General features: G+C 37.9%; 1 protein-coding gene across 1 annotated transcript in view; it reads left to right on the forward strand.

Moving 5' to 3' along the window:
• The window catches only part of LOC111233704 (collagen alpha-6(VI) chain-like), a 38,472-nt gene that overhangs the window by 12,498 nt on the left and 7,169 nt on the right, over positions 1-18,805 (forward strand). The window contains exons 11-33 of the mRNA XM_022761582.1: positions 88-166; positions 1,503-1,648; positions 3,233-3,325; positions 3,621-3,674; positions 3,965-4,036; positions 4,183-4,209; positions 4,384-4,428; positions 5,182-5,235; positions 6,238-6,300; positions 8,526-8,591; positions 8,823-8,876; positions 9,297-9,332; positions 9,445-9,507; positions 9,581-9,643; positions 11,256-11,318; positions 11,593-11,655; positions 11,804-11,854; positions 12,008-12,043; positions 12,519-12,581; positions 12,671-12,733; positions 17,611-17,646; positions 17,747-17,783; positions 17,910-17,921. Of these exons, the coding sequence (XP_022617303.1) occupies positions 88-166; positions 1,503-1,648; positions 3,233-3,325; positions 3,621-3,674; positions 3,965-4,036; positions 4,183-4,209; positions 4,384-4,428; positions 5,182-5,235; positions 6,238-6,300; positions 8,526-8,591; positions 8,823-8,876; positions 9,297-9,332; positions 9,445-9,507; positions 9,581-9,643; positions 11,256-11,318; positions 11,593-11,655; positions 11,804-11,854; positions 12,008-12,043; positions 12,519-12,581; positions 12,671-12,733; positions 17,611-17,646; positions 17,747-17,783; positions 17,910-17,921 (1,339 nt within the window). The remainder of the gene's footprint in view (positions 1-87; positions 167-1,502; positions 1,649-3,232; positions 3,326-3,620; positions 3,675-3,964; positions 4,037-4,182; positions 4,210-4,383; positions 4,429-5,181; positions 5,236-6,237; positions 6,301-8,525; positions 8,592-8,822; positions 8,877-9,296; positions 9,333-9,444; positions 9,508-9,580; positions 9,644-11,255; positions 11,319-11,592; positions 11,656-11,803; positions 11,855-12,007; positions 12,044-12,518; positions 12,582-12,670; positions 12,734-17,610; positions 17,647-17,746; positions 17,784-17,909; positions 17,922-18,805) is intronic.

Raw genomic sequence — 18,805 nt, forward strand, 5'->3', positions numbered from 1 at the left:
TTTAATTTGCAGACCTGTCAAAATAAGGTGCTGAGATGAGTTCTTTAACAATAAAAGCAGTCTAACGTGACTAACCTCATCCATCAGGTGCTGGTGATCTTCTCAGACGGACTCGATGAAGACGTGATGACCCTGGAACATCAATCAGAGCTGCTGCGAAAGTCTGGTAAAAACTGACAGGCAGAGGTTTTAGATTAGATTAGATTAGATTAGATTATATTAGATTAGATTAGATAAGAATAGATTAGATTAGATTAGATTAACTTTATTAATCACACAACTGGGAAATTCCCTCACCACAGCAGAAAAATAAACATCTATGGAATAAACATCTATGGAAATATACATAAAAAAATAGTGGAGACAAAATGTGACCTCGATTTGCATTTCTACTCTTCACAATACAGAATTATATCTAAAGTTAATAGGGCCCTATTTTTGTGGTAGTGTTACGACCAGCACAAGCAGCACTCAGAGACTTTGGTCGTTTCCTGACCTTGAAATTTGCTTTGTCCATCTGTGTGGGCGTTTGGTGCTAAGCTCACAGCCACAGTCAACAGGTAGGAGGTTCATTCAAATGAGACGGCGCAAATGAGCTGTTGATACTTTGGTGCAAAATATGTCTTTAGACTTTGTGCTGAGAACAGATATCTTAGCAGCACATCTGTTTCTGGTGAAACATCAGTCTGCTGCCAAGTGGTGGTTTTAGCAACAAGAGAAAATGAAATATAATGTGCAGCAATGATGGAGTAATGTTTCAAATGTAAACAAACCCCTTGATTTATCAATCCCCATCCAATCTATGCGTTTAAATCAGCAGTATCTGTTGTCCACAGCTGCTTCATACTGTATGAAAAGTTTCTCCTACAGCTCATTAAATGCCTGCAGCACCTGAAGGCAGCAGGACACATATAGACATAGAGAGCAGCCCCATAAGAAACCATATCACACTGTTGATATTCTGGTGTTGAGATGTCAGATTACAGTCCTGTGTGTCGCTGTCTTTTTTCTTACTCTTAAAATGCATGACTGTCACACTTTACTATACGATGTGACCTTTTATGACGTGACATACAGAAGAAAGCTGATGGTATCAGGTTGATGGCATCATATAAATGGCTTCATCAACATTTCTTTTATTTAAATAAAAACCCACACAGTCTGCCTCAGGCTGCAGATTTGTATTGCTGTGTTCAGGTTGTGGAGAAGCCTCTTTCCATTTGTTGAGCGGTTGTGGTCATACCTCGCTGTGATTGGCTCAGCTGTTTCAGGGCGATGAGACCAGTGATGTGATTGGCTGAATGTGTATTAACTTTTTGCATTTTGCTCTGCCATTCGTACATGAACCAAAATATCAGGTGCACTTGGAGAGGCCCACACAGACCTGTTGCTTTGTGCTGGTCTTGTCTTTGCACAGTTAAAATACATTTCTTGGAGTGCACTACAGTAACAGCTAATAACGACACATAAATGTTATGTTCTTGCGTGTTTTTTGTCTGCAGGGATCAGCGCTCTGCTGACCGTGGCTCTGGAGGGAGTGCGTGATCCTGCCCAGCTGCAGATGGTGGAGTTCGGTCGAGGATTTGGCTACAAACTCCCTCTGAGCATCGGCATGCCGAGTGTTGGCAGCACCATCCTCAAACAGATTGTAAGTCAGTAACAGACTGTTGTGATAGACATCCTATTTACATGTTCAGCTCTGACTGGAAAGATCTACTAGAGAATAAATGGCACCTAATTCCAAAATAACATCTGGAAACAGGTTGATTTATTTTGTGAGATAAATTTACCCTCATGGTTGAAAATACACCAGCCAGTGTTGTAGCATACTGAATGCTTACCTGGATAAAGGACACAAGCAAAGCTTCATATAACACCCCTCACGGTTTGACTCTAGTGGTCATTAGAGGAACTGCGGGTTTTAGTTCTTCACTGTTGTTGTTCATGTTTCAGCCTCAGACGTTGATGCTTGTTTTGACACAGATAATGTTACAGCCTCCTCCCTGGGCAAGAATTAGCATTTGTATGTTCACCAAAACTGAAATTTGTGAGAGCTTTGCACAGCTCTCTGTCTGCACCCTGAGTGAATCTCAGAGAGTGTTGATCCCAGTGAAATTAATCCCAGTTTGAGATATTGTTGGTGGAACTGGACGCTCATTTTTCTCCCAACAAAAACAACATGCTGAATTTTTTTAATGTTGGGTGTAGCCATGCTAGCAGTTTCCCCCTGCTTCCAGCCTTTGTGCTAAGCTAGGCTAACCACATCCTGGACCTGTCCCTGCACTGGACGCACACACTGAGACTTCCTGCTGAACCTCGTTATCAGCTGGTTCATTGATCTCATGTTTTTGATGTTTGAAAGTCGCTGTTGTGGAGCTAATCTTTCATATGTTGTGCTCTGTCCATGTTTGTTTGTTAGTTTGTTAACACTCGCTTTTGTTGCAGTGGCCGATGAGAACACTTAAAAATCTCCCATAAATAAATAACTTGTCTTAGAGCGTTGGAACAGTTCTGCTAGTCGCCCAGATATTTCCGCCAGCTTTCTCTTGTTGTTTCAGAAGTCTGGTGCCACAGCTGAAAGATGAGAATAAGTGATGGAGAGATTTTTTTTTTTTTCTAAAAGAAACTAATTTGTTCAGAAAGGGTTTCCTGTCCGGGCATGTCTGCTTGCAGGAACAGGAAACCCTCAGGGAGGTGGTGACTGGAGAAAATATGCAAATTATTCATCACGTTGAGAAATGAAAATAAATAACTAGAGTCCAGTAAACTGCAGTGGAAAGATGTCCCAGCTTTTGTGACAAAAAAATCAGGAGCCATAACCTTTAGCAGGGGATAAAATTCACTGTTGACAAAGAATAACAATTAGACTTAATTTTATTTTCTCATATATCTAGATTATTGTTTGACCTCAAAGAGTAAAAATGTTTTTAGAGGAAAATGTAACTATGTTCCATCAGCTATTTTATTATATTGTTTGTATAATGAACATTTTTAAGACCCATAAATCACACAAACACACACATACACACACACTTCCTGTTAAAGCAAGTTTTTCCTCCCCGCTGTCGCCAAGTGCTGCTCTTTGTGGGAGCTGTTGGTTTGGTCTCGACCTCACCCTGTAAAGTTTTGTGAGATAATGTATAATATGTTTTGTGCGCTATACAAAAAAAAATGGAATTGAATTGAATTCTGTGTGTAATGTTCCCTTTCGCTGCTCTCTGTCTCTCTGCAGGACACGGTCTCAGACAGGGAGTGCTGCAATGTTATGTGCAAATGTTCAGGACATGAAGGCATCCGTGGCTCTCGGGGCCCCCCGGGGTCAAAGGTGACTAAAATATACAAACCTTTAAACTTCAAATATGATGTCAAGATTGTTTGGAAAAATGTGTCGAAAGCCATAAGAGGCCTGGTCCAGACACAAGTCCTGGTTCAACAGTGGATATTTCAAAATAAAACTTTAAGTCCCTTTTTCCATGTATCCCGAGGTCAGTGTTAAATGTAACCGCTACATAGAGCTGAGTGTGGGACACCTGTTTATCTAAGGGCTGAGAGGATGACTTCCATATTTAAAGAAGAATGAATAAGTTTCATTGAAGCTGTTGTTTGTGTTTTCTGAACAGGGTCTGTCTGGACAGAAGGGTTACCCTGGATTCCCGGGAGAGGAGGGCGTTGCTGTAAGTGCTTCCTCATTCCACCGATCCACATTTTCTCATTCATTTAAACATTCAAAGTGATTAAACTGTGACCTGGTGGTGGTGCTAGAGGAAAGGTCGAGGACCATCAGAGATCTTACAGTTCATCCTGATGGGAACAAAAACGTCTGATGAGATGTTTCAGTCTGGACCAGAGTGATGGAGCATCTGATGGTCAGAGTGAATCACTGTGAGGTCACAGCTGACTCAGCACAGTCCTCTGCTGGACTCCCACATGCTGCATCACTGCTCACGTTGTTCGTACGTTGCAGGGCGAGCGAGGACCTCCAGGACCCAGTGGACCACAGGGTGCTGAGGGATGTGCTGGGATCAGAGGACCAAAGGTAGAGCACTGCTCAATAATACGCCAAAATACTGTACAGATACTGATGTCATCAGAGATTAGTTATCATTCATATAATGTGAGAAAAACAGCTTTTGTTAGCCAGATGTTAACGACGTGTCTGATTCCTCCTGTTTGTGTCTACAGGGCTACAGAGGCCTCCGGGGAAACAGGGTGAGTGAATCAGGCTGCTGGAATGTAAAGTGAGCTAAACGAGGAAGTTGCATGATGATCTGCATGTAGTGAGGAATGTTTGGATAAACACTAAAGTCCAGATAGAGTAGAAGTAGAAGACACAGACAGGGAGAAGAATTTCTGCTGACTCTGGAGTTTCTTCCAATGTTGCAGGGTGAAGATGGAGAGGACGGACTGGACGGAGTCAACGGAGAACAGGTACCAACTGCAGCAGCAAGTCTGCTCATGGAAGGAACAAAGAAAATATTTAGACATCATCATCATCATCAGGTGTCTCTGTAATCTCTAATTTAGGTTTTCAAATAGTGAGGCACCTCCCCGTGGGGACAAGGGACAGTTCCTTCAAACTCTCAGCGTCAGTTTCGTGTAAAATTGTGCTTTTTGTCAGAGTTGTAACTCAGTCAAATCTGAACACACAAACATGATACACTGATTTTTAAATTCAGTGTGACCTACACTTCAAAAGGAAGTGTGTGTTTTCATCCCCAAGTAAACATCCGCATAAATCTGCTCAGGAATCATAGAAGAAAGACGCTGGTTATCACTGCAGAACCTGAATCCTTCAGTATGATCCAGTGATGGTCTGTACATCATGATACATGAGGATATATGCATTGTCTGAATAAACTGTTGCTATGCCCCCCCCCCCCCCCCACACACACACACACACACACACCTCCCCACAACAACAATGACTCCAGACAATTACACAAACTACGATAAAAACAGAAAAATAGTAAATAAAGAAATTGCATTTATCAGCTGCCATGTTTTTAAAGAGGCTGAGAATGATGATGATGATGATGATGATGATGATGATGATGATGATGATGATGATGATGATGAAATGAAGATACAGCAGGTCTCTGTTGACGGAGGAAATGAGTGGGTGTGGTCAGGAAATTAGCAGTTAGAGCGCTGAGCTGTGTTTCTCTGGTTCTGTGTTCACAGGGAGCGACAGGAAGTGATGGAGCCCGAGGAGAGAGAGGACACCCAGGAAACCCCGTATGTCTGATCATTGATTTGTTAGCAGTTAATTAATCAGCAGTTTCACCAAACACGCAGTATCAACAGATTTTACATTACAAAGACAATTAATTAGAAGAAAGCAGAAGAAAATATATTGTAATTATTTGCATTACATGGTAATGCTTTCATGTTTTACTAGCACATTAGCACAGGTTACATTCTATTTTATTGTTAATAGAAAAATATATATTGTAAAATTTTAATTGAAATATTGTACATCAGAATATAAATTGAATTAACATAAAATTTCATAACATTCATAATTAACTTATTTGTATTAATTTTCATATTATTATTGATGATAGTTATGTTACATCTACTTTTTTATTATATTGTATTTTTAAAAATATTTCTTATAATATTATATTGTTTAAATATATTTTGAAATTTTAAATTACAATATAATCAGTAATTTTATAACTTAGATGCATTTAAATGTAAATTCATACTTTTGATGGACTTAACAATAATCAACTTAGTTTTAATTTAATTTATTTAATGTATTGTTTATTTGTTGATGATTATTGTCTTATAAATATTTTGTCATAGTTCTTTATACTTTCTATGATTAATTGCTGTTTACATTTCATTATTTACATTTACAAGAGTTACAACACTGCTCAGTATATTTAGATTACACCAACACTTTACGCTTCTATTTGTTTTCTTTTGTTGTTTTTCAGTCACTTTGTTGATTTATTTGTATGTATTTAATCTTTAATTAACCAGGAAGTCTCTTAAGATACATTCTTTCTTTTAAAGCAGAGATGTAACAAATAATAATTGTCACATCATAACAAAAGAACTTATTATTAATTTACAACAAACACAAGAAAACACAGCTGAGACGTGTGTCATGTGACATCTGTTCAGTGGAATTCCCCTTCAGCCAACACGCTGCCATGACGGAGTGAAGCTTGGAGGGGTTGACCTCTGACCTCCGGCTGGTTGATTGATAGGTTTAACTGTCATCCTCAGGGCATCCCAGGTATCAGAGGGGAGGCGGGGCTGAAAGGAGAGCGAGGACTGAGAGGAGATCCGGTGAGTACCGTACAACAGTGTATTTAAAGAATTTAAAGTATCTAATAATCTTTATTTATATTTTATTTCATCATACAAAACTCTTCGCACATCAAATGTAAAACAGGTAATTAAGGCCTTTTAGAAGTAAAACAGTAGTATTAGTTGTCCAAGCCCTGAGCCAACAGCCTCCACCAATCTGAAGGAGGGGAGCTTGAGAGGCAAAACTCAGGGCCCTAAAAGTCCAGAGAGCCCTCACCGTTGCTTGTGACACTTACTGCTGTGAGTGAACAGAAACCCTAACCCTAACAGAAATAACTGTCGACCACGTCACAACCACATCACATTTTCTTCACCAGATACAACACAAGCAAAAAGAACTGCTAACCGTAACCTAACCCTCCAACAGAACCCCATCCCTATTATAGCGTTACTGTCGCATGTTTGTGACCAGAGTCAGTTTTTATAACATATTACAGATACACACAGATGAACTCAAAATGTAGGTGAGACAAAAGAAAACGGACAAACAATAGAATTCAATTCCACAATAGAAAAAAATAAAAAAAGTTCAAGAGTTAAAAATCGATTAATCTTTAAGTCCAAAAACTGGAGGAGATTTATTAAGAAGACTTTTATAGAAATGTCTTGTTTCTCTTTTTGTAAAACATTTCCTTATTCTGCTCTGTTTACTGAAATATTTTGATGTTATGGATAATTGTTGGCTGATTACTCTCGCTCTCTCTCTCTCTGTTCCTCAGTGTCTCTCTCCTTCCAGATTCTGCTGTATTGAACCTTTAGTCTGACATTCTTTCTCTCTCTCTCTCTCTTTATGTCCTCAGTCTGTGTTTATATTACAGCTCCAACCAGATCAAACCGCATCAGTCCACTCTCAGATGTTTTTATTTCCTGGTGTGATCTGCTGATCTGAAAGACCAGGAATGAGTCACATGACTCTTAGGTGCTTAAAGCTCCTATAGGCAGAGGATGAAATAAGACACTGCCTCATGTAATAAAGAAATCAGCTGAGCGTTCAAAGATACCGTAATATATTGACATAGAGATTCTGTATACTATTAAAACGCTAAAGAGTCTTGGAATATTTTGGGATAATTCATTTACAGACGCATGACAGATGTTTTTACTGATTTATTTTTGGCTGAAAAGAACCGGAAGGAAGAGTCCGAGTGTTCCCGTCAAAATAAATTCCTTAATACCAAAGTTTCAGATTTTGAAAATGCCTTAAAGAAACTACAAATCCAATTTTTTGTCACTTTTCTTTCCAAATTGCTGGAGCTCACATTTTGTAATTTAAACCTGAAGTTGACTGATAATAACAAATGATATTTAATGCTTCTTGGCCATATTTTAAGGTTTCATATTCACCCAGTTCCAACAAGTACAAAGACAAATCAGCTGCTGCTGTTGAACTGGACACAGAAAAGAAAATAATCAGTTTAAATGTACTTTACATGTCTGGAGTTTTACCTTTAACACATCCGAAGAATAGATGTAGAAAAGAAAACTTTCTTAGAGTTTCCTGGCAGGAAACACAGTTGTAATCAATATTTCTTTTTTATTCTTTTTCTTTTTTACTGAAAAACATCATTAATCGAGCATAAAGAGAAAAACATTTAAATCTCTTCTTCAGGGTTTTACTGATGATTCATTTTGTTTTGACTAATTTCAAAATTCTGGTTTTTAACCTGGATTATTTTAAACAGTGGTGATTGCAGAAATTTGCAATCAATATTCCAGTTTGACAGATTTCTGTATAAACATTGATGGACTGAGACAAAATTAGTTTGAATTTCCTTTAATTTCTTTGATTACAAAACTGAATATTTTCTTTCTGTTGATCTGACAGGTTTGATTTGATGAAGATAGAGTTAGTTATTGAGTGACTCAGTATCACTGCTACATGAACACAAAGTAAAAGTAAAGGCCAAAATACGGAAGACATCATCAACAGGAACGGGACGTGAAAAATCAAAAACAAAAGAATTCAAACAGCGAGTCTGTGTCTTTGTTTACGTCACGATTCATCACTGCAAACAGATTCAGCTCTTAACGAAGCTGGAGCTGTCGTTAGAATAAAACTCCTGAGGCTGACTCTGAAGCAGAGCAGGAGACGAGTCGCGCTCCCCCACCTGATCAGCAGACAATCATCCGAATCATCTTTTTATCAGTTATTGATGAAGCTCACTTCAGTCAGTTCATCAGTGTCTTTGTGCTTTGGATGACAGGGTGAATCCGGTGCTGACAACACCTCACCAGGAGCCAAGGGAGACCCTGGCAACCCAGGTTTACCGGTAACCACATCACAGACATCACATTTATTGAGAAACAGGTTAAATTAAACAGGCAGATTAAATTCACTGTCAGGTGACCTTGGTCAGATGACTCAGAACATCAACATGTGATAATGAATTGTGAGGAACAGACCTTCAGAAGCATCAGCTCTACTCCAACAAACTCAATCTGCATTTACAAATGATTTGAGCCTTTAAATGCACCACACTGTGCTGTGTTTAAATCTTCAGGGCACACCTGGACAGGACGGGCAGCCAGGTGAGAGTGGAATCGTTGGAAACCCGGTGAGACTTTTTTTTTTTTACTTCATTTTGTTTTATCAGCTTTAAAATCTGCTGCAGTGGATGACGTAACACAGGACAGTTTATTCAATCATGTATTTTGTATCAGAATTCACAGCTTAGTCCCGACCGCAGCGGCCGCGGGTTTGAGTCCGACCTGTCATCCCCTCTCTCTCCCTGACTTTCCTGTCTCTCTCCCACTGCACCTATCAAAATAAAGGCAAAATAAGAATACACAGCTTTGTATTTCCTGAAGTTACTTTTATTATGAAATTCCGTGAACTCTGATCAGAAACACAGCCAGCGGCCGCGGCCTGTTACAGGGATATTCATTATATAGCTGTAGTTGCCCCAGTGTAATAACATTGTTATAATGTTATAATAATGTTGTAATAACATGTAACGCTGCTGTTTTTACTCCAGGGTCCAGATGGAAGGAGAGGGTCGCTCGGTGAAAAGGTAGAGAGGAAATAAACAACAGTCAGTTCTGGTTCACACGACCACGATGACAGCCCCCTTTTAACTGTGTGTGTGTGTGTGTGTGTGTGTGTGTGTGTGTGTGTCTCTGCAGGGTAGACCTGGAGGGCCAGGAGAGCTAGGAGTACCAGGCAGCCCAGGTGCTTCTGGTCCACAGGTGAGTCATCACAGCAGCTTCCCATCACAGTATAAAGACCAGTGTCTTAAACCAGTCCACATTGTTCCCGCAGGGCTCCAGAGGGGTCAGAGGTCAACCTGGACCGAGAGGAATCCCTGGGCTTCCTGGACCTCAGGTCAGTACATCACCTCTACCTTTACTCCTCCTCATTAATGCCACAGGAGTCAACTGACCCCAGACCAGCTTAGATACAGTGTTTCCATTGACTCCCATCAACCAAGAACATGTTTATCTGCTGATTAAAGATGTTCAAAATGTGACCTGTATATAATATTAAATGTAGCATCTGTTTCGCATAATTCTACACAATCCACTAGTAAACAGCTGATTGACCCAAATTTCTAACAAGAGGAGGATTTACATGCTCTTTGTCAAAGGTTGGACCTGACTCAACCTCAGTTCAGCTCTCGTATGAAATACTTCAAATTTGAATTTAAATCTTAATTCAGCATATAGATGCATGAGGAGGTTTTTATGTTGTTTATTTCTGAGGAGCTGATGATATAACAGAATCAGTGAAATTCAGACCTCCTCTCTGGCTCTGATTAACGAGTCCCGTCCATGTGGTTTGTAGATCTGACCCGGCAAGGAGCTCGTTAAAATAATCAGTCACAAATAAGTCTCCGAAATAAATGAAGACTCTCAAATAAAATGTGTCGCCTCACAGCGGTCATGCTGCTGTAGCGCTCCCCAGAGGCTGAACCGCTCATCACAGCTGCAGAATGACAGAGCTGCACAGAGCAAACCATGTCCTGATGATTCACATCACCTCTACTATCAATGATAATAACAGTAATTATAATAGTAATTACTGTGAAAGTCATTTATACAATGACAGTAAACTGTTAAATTTGCTGTAGTGTCACTGCATCAGGTTTAATTTAGACTAATGATGAATGCTGGCTTCTGATTGGTTGAAGCTGCAGAGCCTTGAGAGAACTCAGGTCTTTGACTGATGTTGGTGCGGCTCTGTCTACTTGTTGGAAACTCCTGTGCGCTTGTGTCGTTAACGTATTGAGTCGTTTTTCCTTTTTGTATTTGAAAAAGAAAGTTTATTAATGTTTTGTTTGTCATGCCACAAACACTAGACCTGCTACAAGCTAACTAGCCTCAAACAACATCTGAATTTATATGACATTAACTTCTGTGTTGTTCAGTCTGTGTCAGTGTGATCTGTTTATCTGTTAGTTGTTACTGAGGGACTGATGCTGTGGTGTTCTGCTCCACAGACCTGACATTTTTAACTGTGCAGAGTTTTATTTATGAGAAGAATCTGAAGTTCACTTTGAAGCTCAGATGTCTGTTTGACACATCTGTCGTTAATAACAACCATCACACTTTTGTCTCCATGGAAACGTCTCCAGTTTGTGCAGAAGCTGCAGCAGCATCTTCAAGTCTCTGCGTCAGTATGATTTGTCTCAGATGAGATTTAGTGCTGATGCATGTGTCCAATAAAAGTCCAGTTTACTGACCGACAAAACTTCAGATTTATGACTCCCTGGTTGCTGCTCCAGTGACTCACAGCTCCGACCAACCTTCCTGTAAAATATCATTTCCATTATTTCATTCGGTTGAACTGAATAAACAGAATAAACAGCCTCCTTCAGTCATCGTGTGGTGACACCGTAACAACTACTCATCCTTTTCAAACCTCACACACTCAGGTTTCAGTTCTGCTCTTGTTGCTCTGACTCTGTTGTTGTTGTTTTGTTGTTGCTGTCCTGCAGGGTGCACCGGGAACAACTGGAGCTCCAGGATCAATCGGACGCCGTGGAGGTAACGGACAGAAGGTGTGTGACGTCATTTCATCTCATCGCCTCCATTTGATCCAAGAAAACACGTCACCATGACGACACCTGATAATATATTATAATATAATATATTTTTGCCATATTCTGATATTTTATTGACCAAAGAACTCATCAATTATTCGAGAAAATAATCAGCAGATTAATTGACAATGAACATAATTATTTTGTTTAAAATTGTTTCAGCCTCATGTGTTGTTGTCGTTGAGCCAGGTGTTGGAATGACATGCAAATAAACCTGTTGTTGTTGTTGAAGGGTCAACCAGGAGATCCAGGTGATAAAGGTTCTCCAGGATCTCTGGGACCCAGAGGAATGCCGGTGAGTAGGCGAACAACTGCAGTGTGTGTGTGTGTGTGTGTGTGTGTGTGTGTGTGTGTGTGTGTGTGTGTGTGTTTGTTTGTTTACTGTTTCATATAAACTTTGTCCCTGATATAAATCCCTCATTCTGACTCTGTCTCTGCTCCAGGGTCAGGACGGTAAAGATGGATATGGACCTGCAGGACCTAAAGGTGTCAAGGTAGAAAAACAGTTTGATGTTTATTTAGAAAACTGATCTTCTCCTCTCCCTCTGAGGAAGACAGAGAAATGTGAACATATCACAGTTTCATTGTTCTGATACATTTTGTTTTATGAGTATAAAAACATTCACTCTATCTCTGTCTCTTTACAGGGAGACCCTGGTTTCCCTGGTTATCCTGGTCTACTGGTGAGTCCACGGCAGATCACATGAAACTCTTAGTACTCTAGTCTTTTACATATTAAACACATGATCAGGGTTGGCCACTGGTGGTCTGGATGGTGGTGCCTGTTGGGAACATTTTGGCTCTGATGTCAAACATCACAGAGCTGGAGGTTGAAGCTGCTGGAGATCATTTCATATTTTCACCTCCCCCTCTATGTTTACCTGTTGTCTTGGTGTCACACTCACCACTCTAATGAGGAGGTTTGACATTAATATACTTTTTATTCTGAAAGTCATTTTCTGGTTCCCTTCACAAAAAGGCTTTTAATGTGAAACTTCTGTACTAAGTGCTGAGTTTCACTGACAGTGGCGCTCACACTGAAATAAAAGAAAAACAATGATTGGACAAAGGGAGGGAGTGAGGGACAGTCCACAGGCTCTAAGTCCATCTGTGTCCTCTACATGAATGAAGACATGAGCTGCTGTTGTCTGTCCTCAGGGTGAGGACGGTCTGCAGGGACCCAAGGGATACCCAGGACGTAAAGGGAACCGGGGTCGAGGGGTGAGCGACTACAAACCTGTGACACTAGGTTATTATTGAACGTGATTTTGCTTAGTCGTTGACTTTTGTCTCTGGTCTGATGGATGCAGGGGAACTCAGGCCAGTTTGGAGAATCAGGAGTGCCTGGAGAACCCGGATATCCAGGACACAGAGTGAGTGGGGGAGGGAGAGTATCATCATCATTACCATCTTACTGTGTTGAGTTTGCATGTTCTCCCTGCACCTGCATGGGTTCTCTCCAGATACTCTAACTTCCTCTCACAATTCAAAGACATGCACAATAGATGGACTGGCAACTCTAATGCCTTATTATACGTACTATGATGTTTTTAATGCCTTCTTATACTATGATGTTTTATGACTTTATTTATGCCTTAATATACTATGTTTTTATGACTTTTTATACCTTACTATACTATAACAACTTCAGGACTTTTATGACTTACTATAGTATGACAATTTTATTAATTTTAATACAATTTCATTTTCATGACTTTTTATGCCTTACTAAACTTTCATGTTTTTATGACTTTTATGCCTTACTTTGACATATTTATTACCTTTTGTACATTACTATATTATGATGTTTTTATTACTTTTCAGACCATACTATACAATGACGATTTTATGACTTTCTATACTGTTATGTTTTAATTACTTGTTATGCATTACTATACTATGACGTTTTCATGACTTTTTATACCTTACTACACTATGACGTTTTTATGACTTTTAATACAATTTCATTAACATGACTTTTCATGCCTTATTATACTATGACGATTTTATGACTTTCTATACTGTTATGTTTTAATTACTTGTTATGCATTACTATACTATGCCGTTTTCATGCCTTTTTATACCTTACTACACTATGACGTTTTTATGACTTTTAATACAATTTCATTAACATGACTTTTCATGCCTTATTATACTATGACGATTTTATGACTTTCTATACTGTTATGTTTTAATTACTTGTTATGCATTACTATACTATGCCGTTTTCATGCCTTTTTATACCTTACTACACTATGACGTTTTTATGACTTTTAATACAATTTCATTAACATGACTTTTCATGCCTTATTATACTATGACGATTTTATGACTTTCTATACTGTTATGTTTTAATTACTTGTTATGCATTACTATACTATGCCGTTTTCATGCCTTTTTATACCTTACTACACTATGACGTTTTTATGACTTTTAATACAATTTCATTAACATGACTTTTCATGCCTTATTATACTATGACGATTTTATGACTTTCTATACTGTTATGTTTTAATTACTTGTTATGCATTACTATACTATGCCGTTTTCATGCCTTTTTATACCTTACTACACTATGACGTTTTTATGACTTTTATACCTTACTATCCTATGACGTTTTTTTTGACTTTTTATGCAATTTCATCATCATGACTTTTTATGCCTTACTATACTATGACGTTTTTATGACTTTTTATACCTTACTACACTATGACAATTTTGACTTTTTATGCAATTTCATTATCATGACTTTTTATACCTTTCTATACTATGACTATTTTCTGACTTTTTATACCTTACTATATGAAGATTTTATGACTTTTTATGCAATTTCATTTTCATGATTTTTCATGCCTTACTATACTATGACGTTTTTGTGACTTTTTATGCTTCACTATACTATGACATTTTTGTGACTTTTTATGCCTCACTATACCATGATGATTTTATGACTTTTAATACAATTTCATTTTCTTGACTTTTTATGCCTCACTATACTATGACCTTTTTTTGACTTTTTATGCAATTTCATTATCATGACTTTTTATGCCTCACTATCCTATGACTTTTTTTTTTTCTTTTTATGCAATTTCATTATCATGACTTTTTATGCCTCACTATCCTATGACTTTTTTTTTTTCTTTTTATGCAATTTCATTATCATGACTTTTTATGCCTCACTATCCTATGACTTTTTTTTTTTCTTTTTATGCAATTTCATTATCATGACTTTTTATGCCTCACTATCCTATGACTTTTTTTTTTTCTTTTTATGCAATTTCATTATCATGACTTTTTATGCCTCACTATCCTATGACTTTTTTTTTTTCTTTTTATGCAATTTCATTATCATGACTTTTTATGCCTCACTATCCTATGACTTTTTTTTTTTCTTTTTATGCAATTTCATTATCATGACTTTTTATGCCTCACTATCCTATGACTTTTTTTTTTTCTTTTTATGCAATTTCATTATCATGACTTTTTATGCCTCACTATCCTATGACTTTTTTTTTTTCTTTTTATGCAATTTCATTATCATGACTTTTTATGCCTCACTATCCTATGACTTTTTTTTTTTCTTTTTATGCAATTTCATTTTCATGACTTTTTATGCCTTATTATACTATGACGATTTTATTACTTTTATAACTTACTATTATATGACGTTTTTTTTTACCTTTTATGCAATTTCATTTTCATGACTTTTTATGCCTTATTATACTATGACGATTTTATGACTTTTTGTACCTCAATATACTATGACGATTTTATGACTTTTTGTACCTCAATATACTATGACGATTTTATGACTTTTTGTACCTCAATATACTATGACGATTTTATGACTTTTTGTACCTCAATATACTATGACGATTTTATGACTTTTTGTACCTCAATATACTATGACGATTTTATGACTTTTTGTACCTTACTATTCTATGACGTTTTTTTAAACTTTTTATGCAATTTCATCATCATGACTTTTTATGCCTCACTATACGATGACGATTTTATGACTTTTTGTACCTTAATATACTATGACGATTTTATGAATTTTTATACCTTACTATTCTATGACGTTTTTTTAAACTTTTTATGCAATTTCATCATCATGACTTTTTATGCCTCACTATACTATGACTTTTTTTTTTAACTTTTTATGCAATTTCATTTTCATGACTTTTTATGCCTCACTATACTATGACGATTTTATGACTTTTAATACAATTTAATTTTCTTGACTTTTTATACCTGACTATACTATGACGATTTGATGACTTTTTATGCAATTTCATTTTCATGACTTTTCATGCCTTACTATACTATGACGTTTTTATGACTTTTTATACCTTACTATATGACGATTTTATGACTTTTTATACCTTACTATAGTATGACTTTTTTTTTTTACTTTTTGTGCAATTTCATCTTCATGACTTTTTATGCCTTACTATACTATGATGTTTTTTTTACTTTTTATACAGTTTATTTTTCTTGACTTTTTATACCTTATTACACTATGACGATTTTATGACTTTTTATACAATTTCATCTAAATGACTTTTTATGACTTACAATAATATGACATTTTTAGGACTTTTTATGTCTTAATATAATATGCTGTTTTTACGACATGATATGCCTCAATAACCCTTTATGCTTTACTATATCATGATGTTTTTATTACTTTTCATGACTTAATGTACTATGATGTTTTAATTCCTTTTATGCCTAACTATACTGTAACAATTTTATGACTTTCATTTCATGCGTTTTCATGACTTTGTATGCCTTTATATACTTTGATGATTTTATGATATTTTTAATGCCTTACTTTACTCTGATGTTTTTATCCTTTACTATACTATTTGTTACGTTTTTATCAGAACTGATTTTGGACCCAGAATATAGACACAACACATAGCACACCAGCAATTACATTGCAAGGGAGTTTATTGGGGAAAAAGCAATAGTAATGGTGAATGCAGAGGGGGAGTGGGTCCAGGGAATCCAGGTGTCTGGTGAGTTCACAAGGCAGGAGTACAGAGGACACTGGAGACCAGAGGCAGGTGGGTGGTGTGGCGTGGCGTGGCGTGGCGTGGCGTGGCGTGGCGTGGCGTGGCGTGGCGTGGCGTGGCGTGGCGTGTCAAGGCAACAGTGGCAGGATCAGCAGCACACAAATAGGAAGTCTTCTGGAACACAGGAGAACAAACAGTTAATACAGACAAAACACCGGGGAGATCACTGAAACACTACATAACTCTGTAGTCACACAAACTAATCAGAGCAACCGAGGGAATAACCACCACTGTTAAGAGCAATGAATGGATGGATGACCGGGGTACATATACTGCAGATATTCAGTGATAGATTGCAGGTGTGGTAGTGAGCTGCTGTCCAGACCACGCCTCCACTGAGTCACCTGATGTCAGGGGAAGCACAAGACATACACATATACACAGGGGAGGGGAGAAAAACAGTAAAAGGGAAAAAAACACTGGGACTGTGACACTATGACTTTTTTATGCCTCACTATACCATGATGTTTTTATGCCTTATATAAAAAGTGTGCGTAAAGGGCTCAAAATGGCTCCTAGAGAGCCCTCATGTCCTCGATGGTTTGACAGTGGTACAGAACTAAACCCACACAAACTTATCGTCTCAGCCTGGTTCATCACTTTTTAGTGTCCGGAAACACTTCCTTTGTCGTCTGTGCTACTCGCAGCGTGTTTGTCTGATTTCTTGTGTTTTGTCTTTTTGCTTGTGTTTTCTGAAGTTGCAGTGCGTTGAGGTCTCATGACTGCCGTAGTAAAGTGTCACATTATACCACCTTAACCCACATACCACCTTAACCGAAAGTTCAACATCTCCCCTTAAATGAGAGCTGAGCTAACGATAAATCAACAAGTGGCTCAACAGGAAAATAATCAGACAGTATTTTAGATAATTGATTCATCGTTTCAGTCAAGTTTTAGACAAAAATAATAATCAAATAATTTGAGGTTCCAGCTGCTCAGACCTGAGGATCTGATTTTTTTTTTTCATCATTCAGGAGAGTAAATTGAGGATTTGGGGTTTTGGACTGTTGGTCAGAATAAACAGACATTTCATAGACAAAATAATAAATAGAGAAAACTCCTCTGTAACTCTGCCACCTTTATGTTCCATCTGAACTCTGAGTGGAGAATTTACTGACGATGATGATGAAGAGAAATGGTCAATAATTACTTTTTTTCCCTCCTCTCAGGGTCCCAGAGGTCTACCTGGAGGCAAAGGCATGACTGTGAGTCCACCTTAAACTGAACTTCACCTGCCAACATTGACAGAAAAATCAAAACCAAAAGTTTTTTTTTTTTTACATGACGTCTTCTTTGTGTCCTCAGGAGTGTCAGCTGATCACCTACATCAGAGACAACTGTGGTAAGAGACCAGAGTGTTGTATATATGTCTTAGAGGAACATGTATCCAGTCAGTTACAGGCTCGTCAGAGTTAGACTTCCCTCGTCTTTCCCTGTGAACTGATCTCATCCCTTTCTCTCCTCACAGCTTGTTCCATCGGTGAGTATCTGCAGCTAAACAATCAGAACCATGTGGTGAGTTCAGTTCAGACCTCCGGCCTCAGAGTGAGACCACCACCAGGGAGAGCTCTCATTACAAGCTCCTCTGGCTTCAGACGCTGTTGATGTTGGACGAAGGTTGGCTGTTCCAATATCTACATGATCTTCTCCCAGTGTTTGTAGGACAATCATATGAATGACTGTCTCTGTCCATTCAGACTGAAATATCTCAGCAGCTACTGGATGGACTGTGAAGAAATTAGTTTCACATGTTCACGGTCCCCAGAGGATGAATCCGCCTGACTCTAGTCTTTCTTTGGTTCATGTTTGGGGTTTAGATGGAGTTAATGAAAATGAAACTATCCACCCAGATATGAACCAAGCAGGACACTTTACTGTGTATCATACACTCTTCCCTTTTTACCCATCAGACCACATATAGATCTATATGAAACTGAAAACAAATCATCTAAATCTTGGTACTACAACTAAAAACTAAAACCTGCGGTGATGTGGTCATCAGTCTGAGCAGCTGCTGTGTCCAGTCACTAACAGATTTCTGTCTGACTTCACTGAAGGATCTGAACTGAGGTGGGAAAGTCTAAATGATCTCTGACCTCGTCTCCTCGACCTCTATGGAAAACATGATGAGGTTAAAGATCTGAAGGAAAATTCATCAGGACTGAGGAAAAGAATCTGACTGCACTTACACTAGGAGGTTTTTGTTTTAAAAAACTTTATTTATAACATGTTTATAAAATAATAAATCCTCCTTTACCCACAAACACAAAACAAACAGGACTGAATTGCTTAGATAAGAAAAGTTGAAATATTAAAATAATAAAATAAAAATGATGAACTGAGCAAGAGATCAGAATAAATTAT

This window comes from Seriola dumerili, unplaced genomic scaffold (genome assembly GCF_002260705.1).
Source record: "Seriola dumerili isolate Sdu_G_001 unplaced genomic scaffold, Sdu_1.0 BDQW01000415.1, whole genome shotgun sequence".
In the NCBI taxonomy this organism is placed as follows: Eukaryota; Metazoa; Chordata; class Actinopteri; order Carangiformes; family Carangidae; genus Seriola; species Seriola dumerili.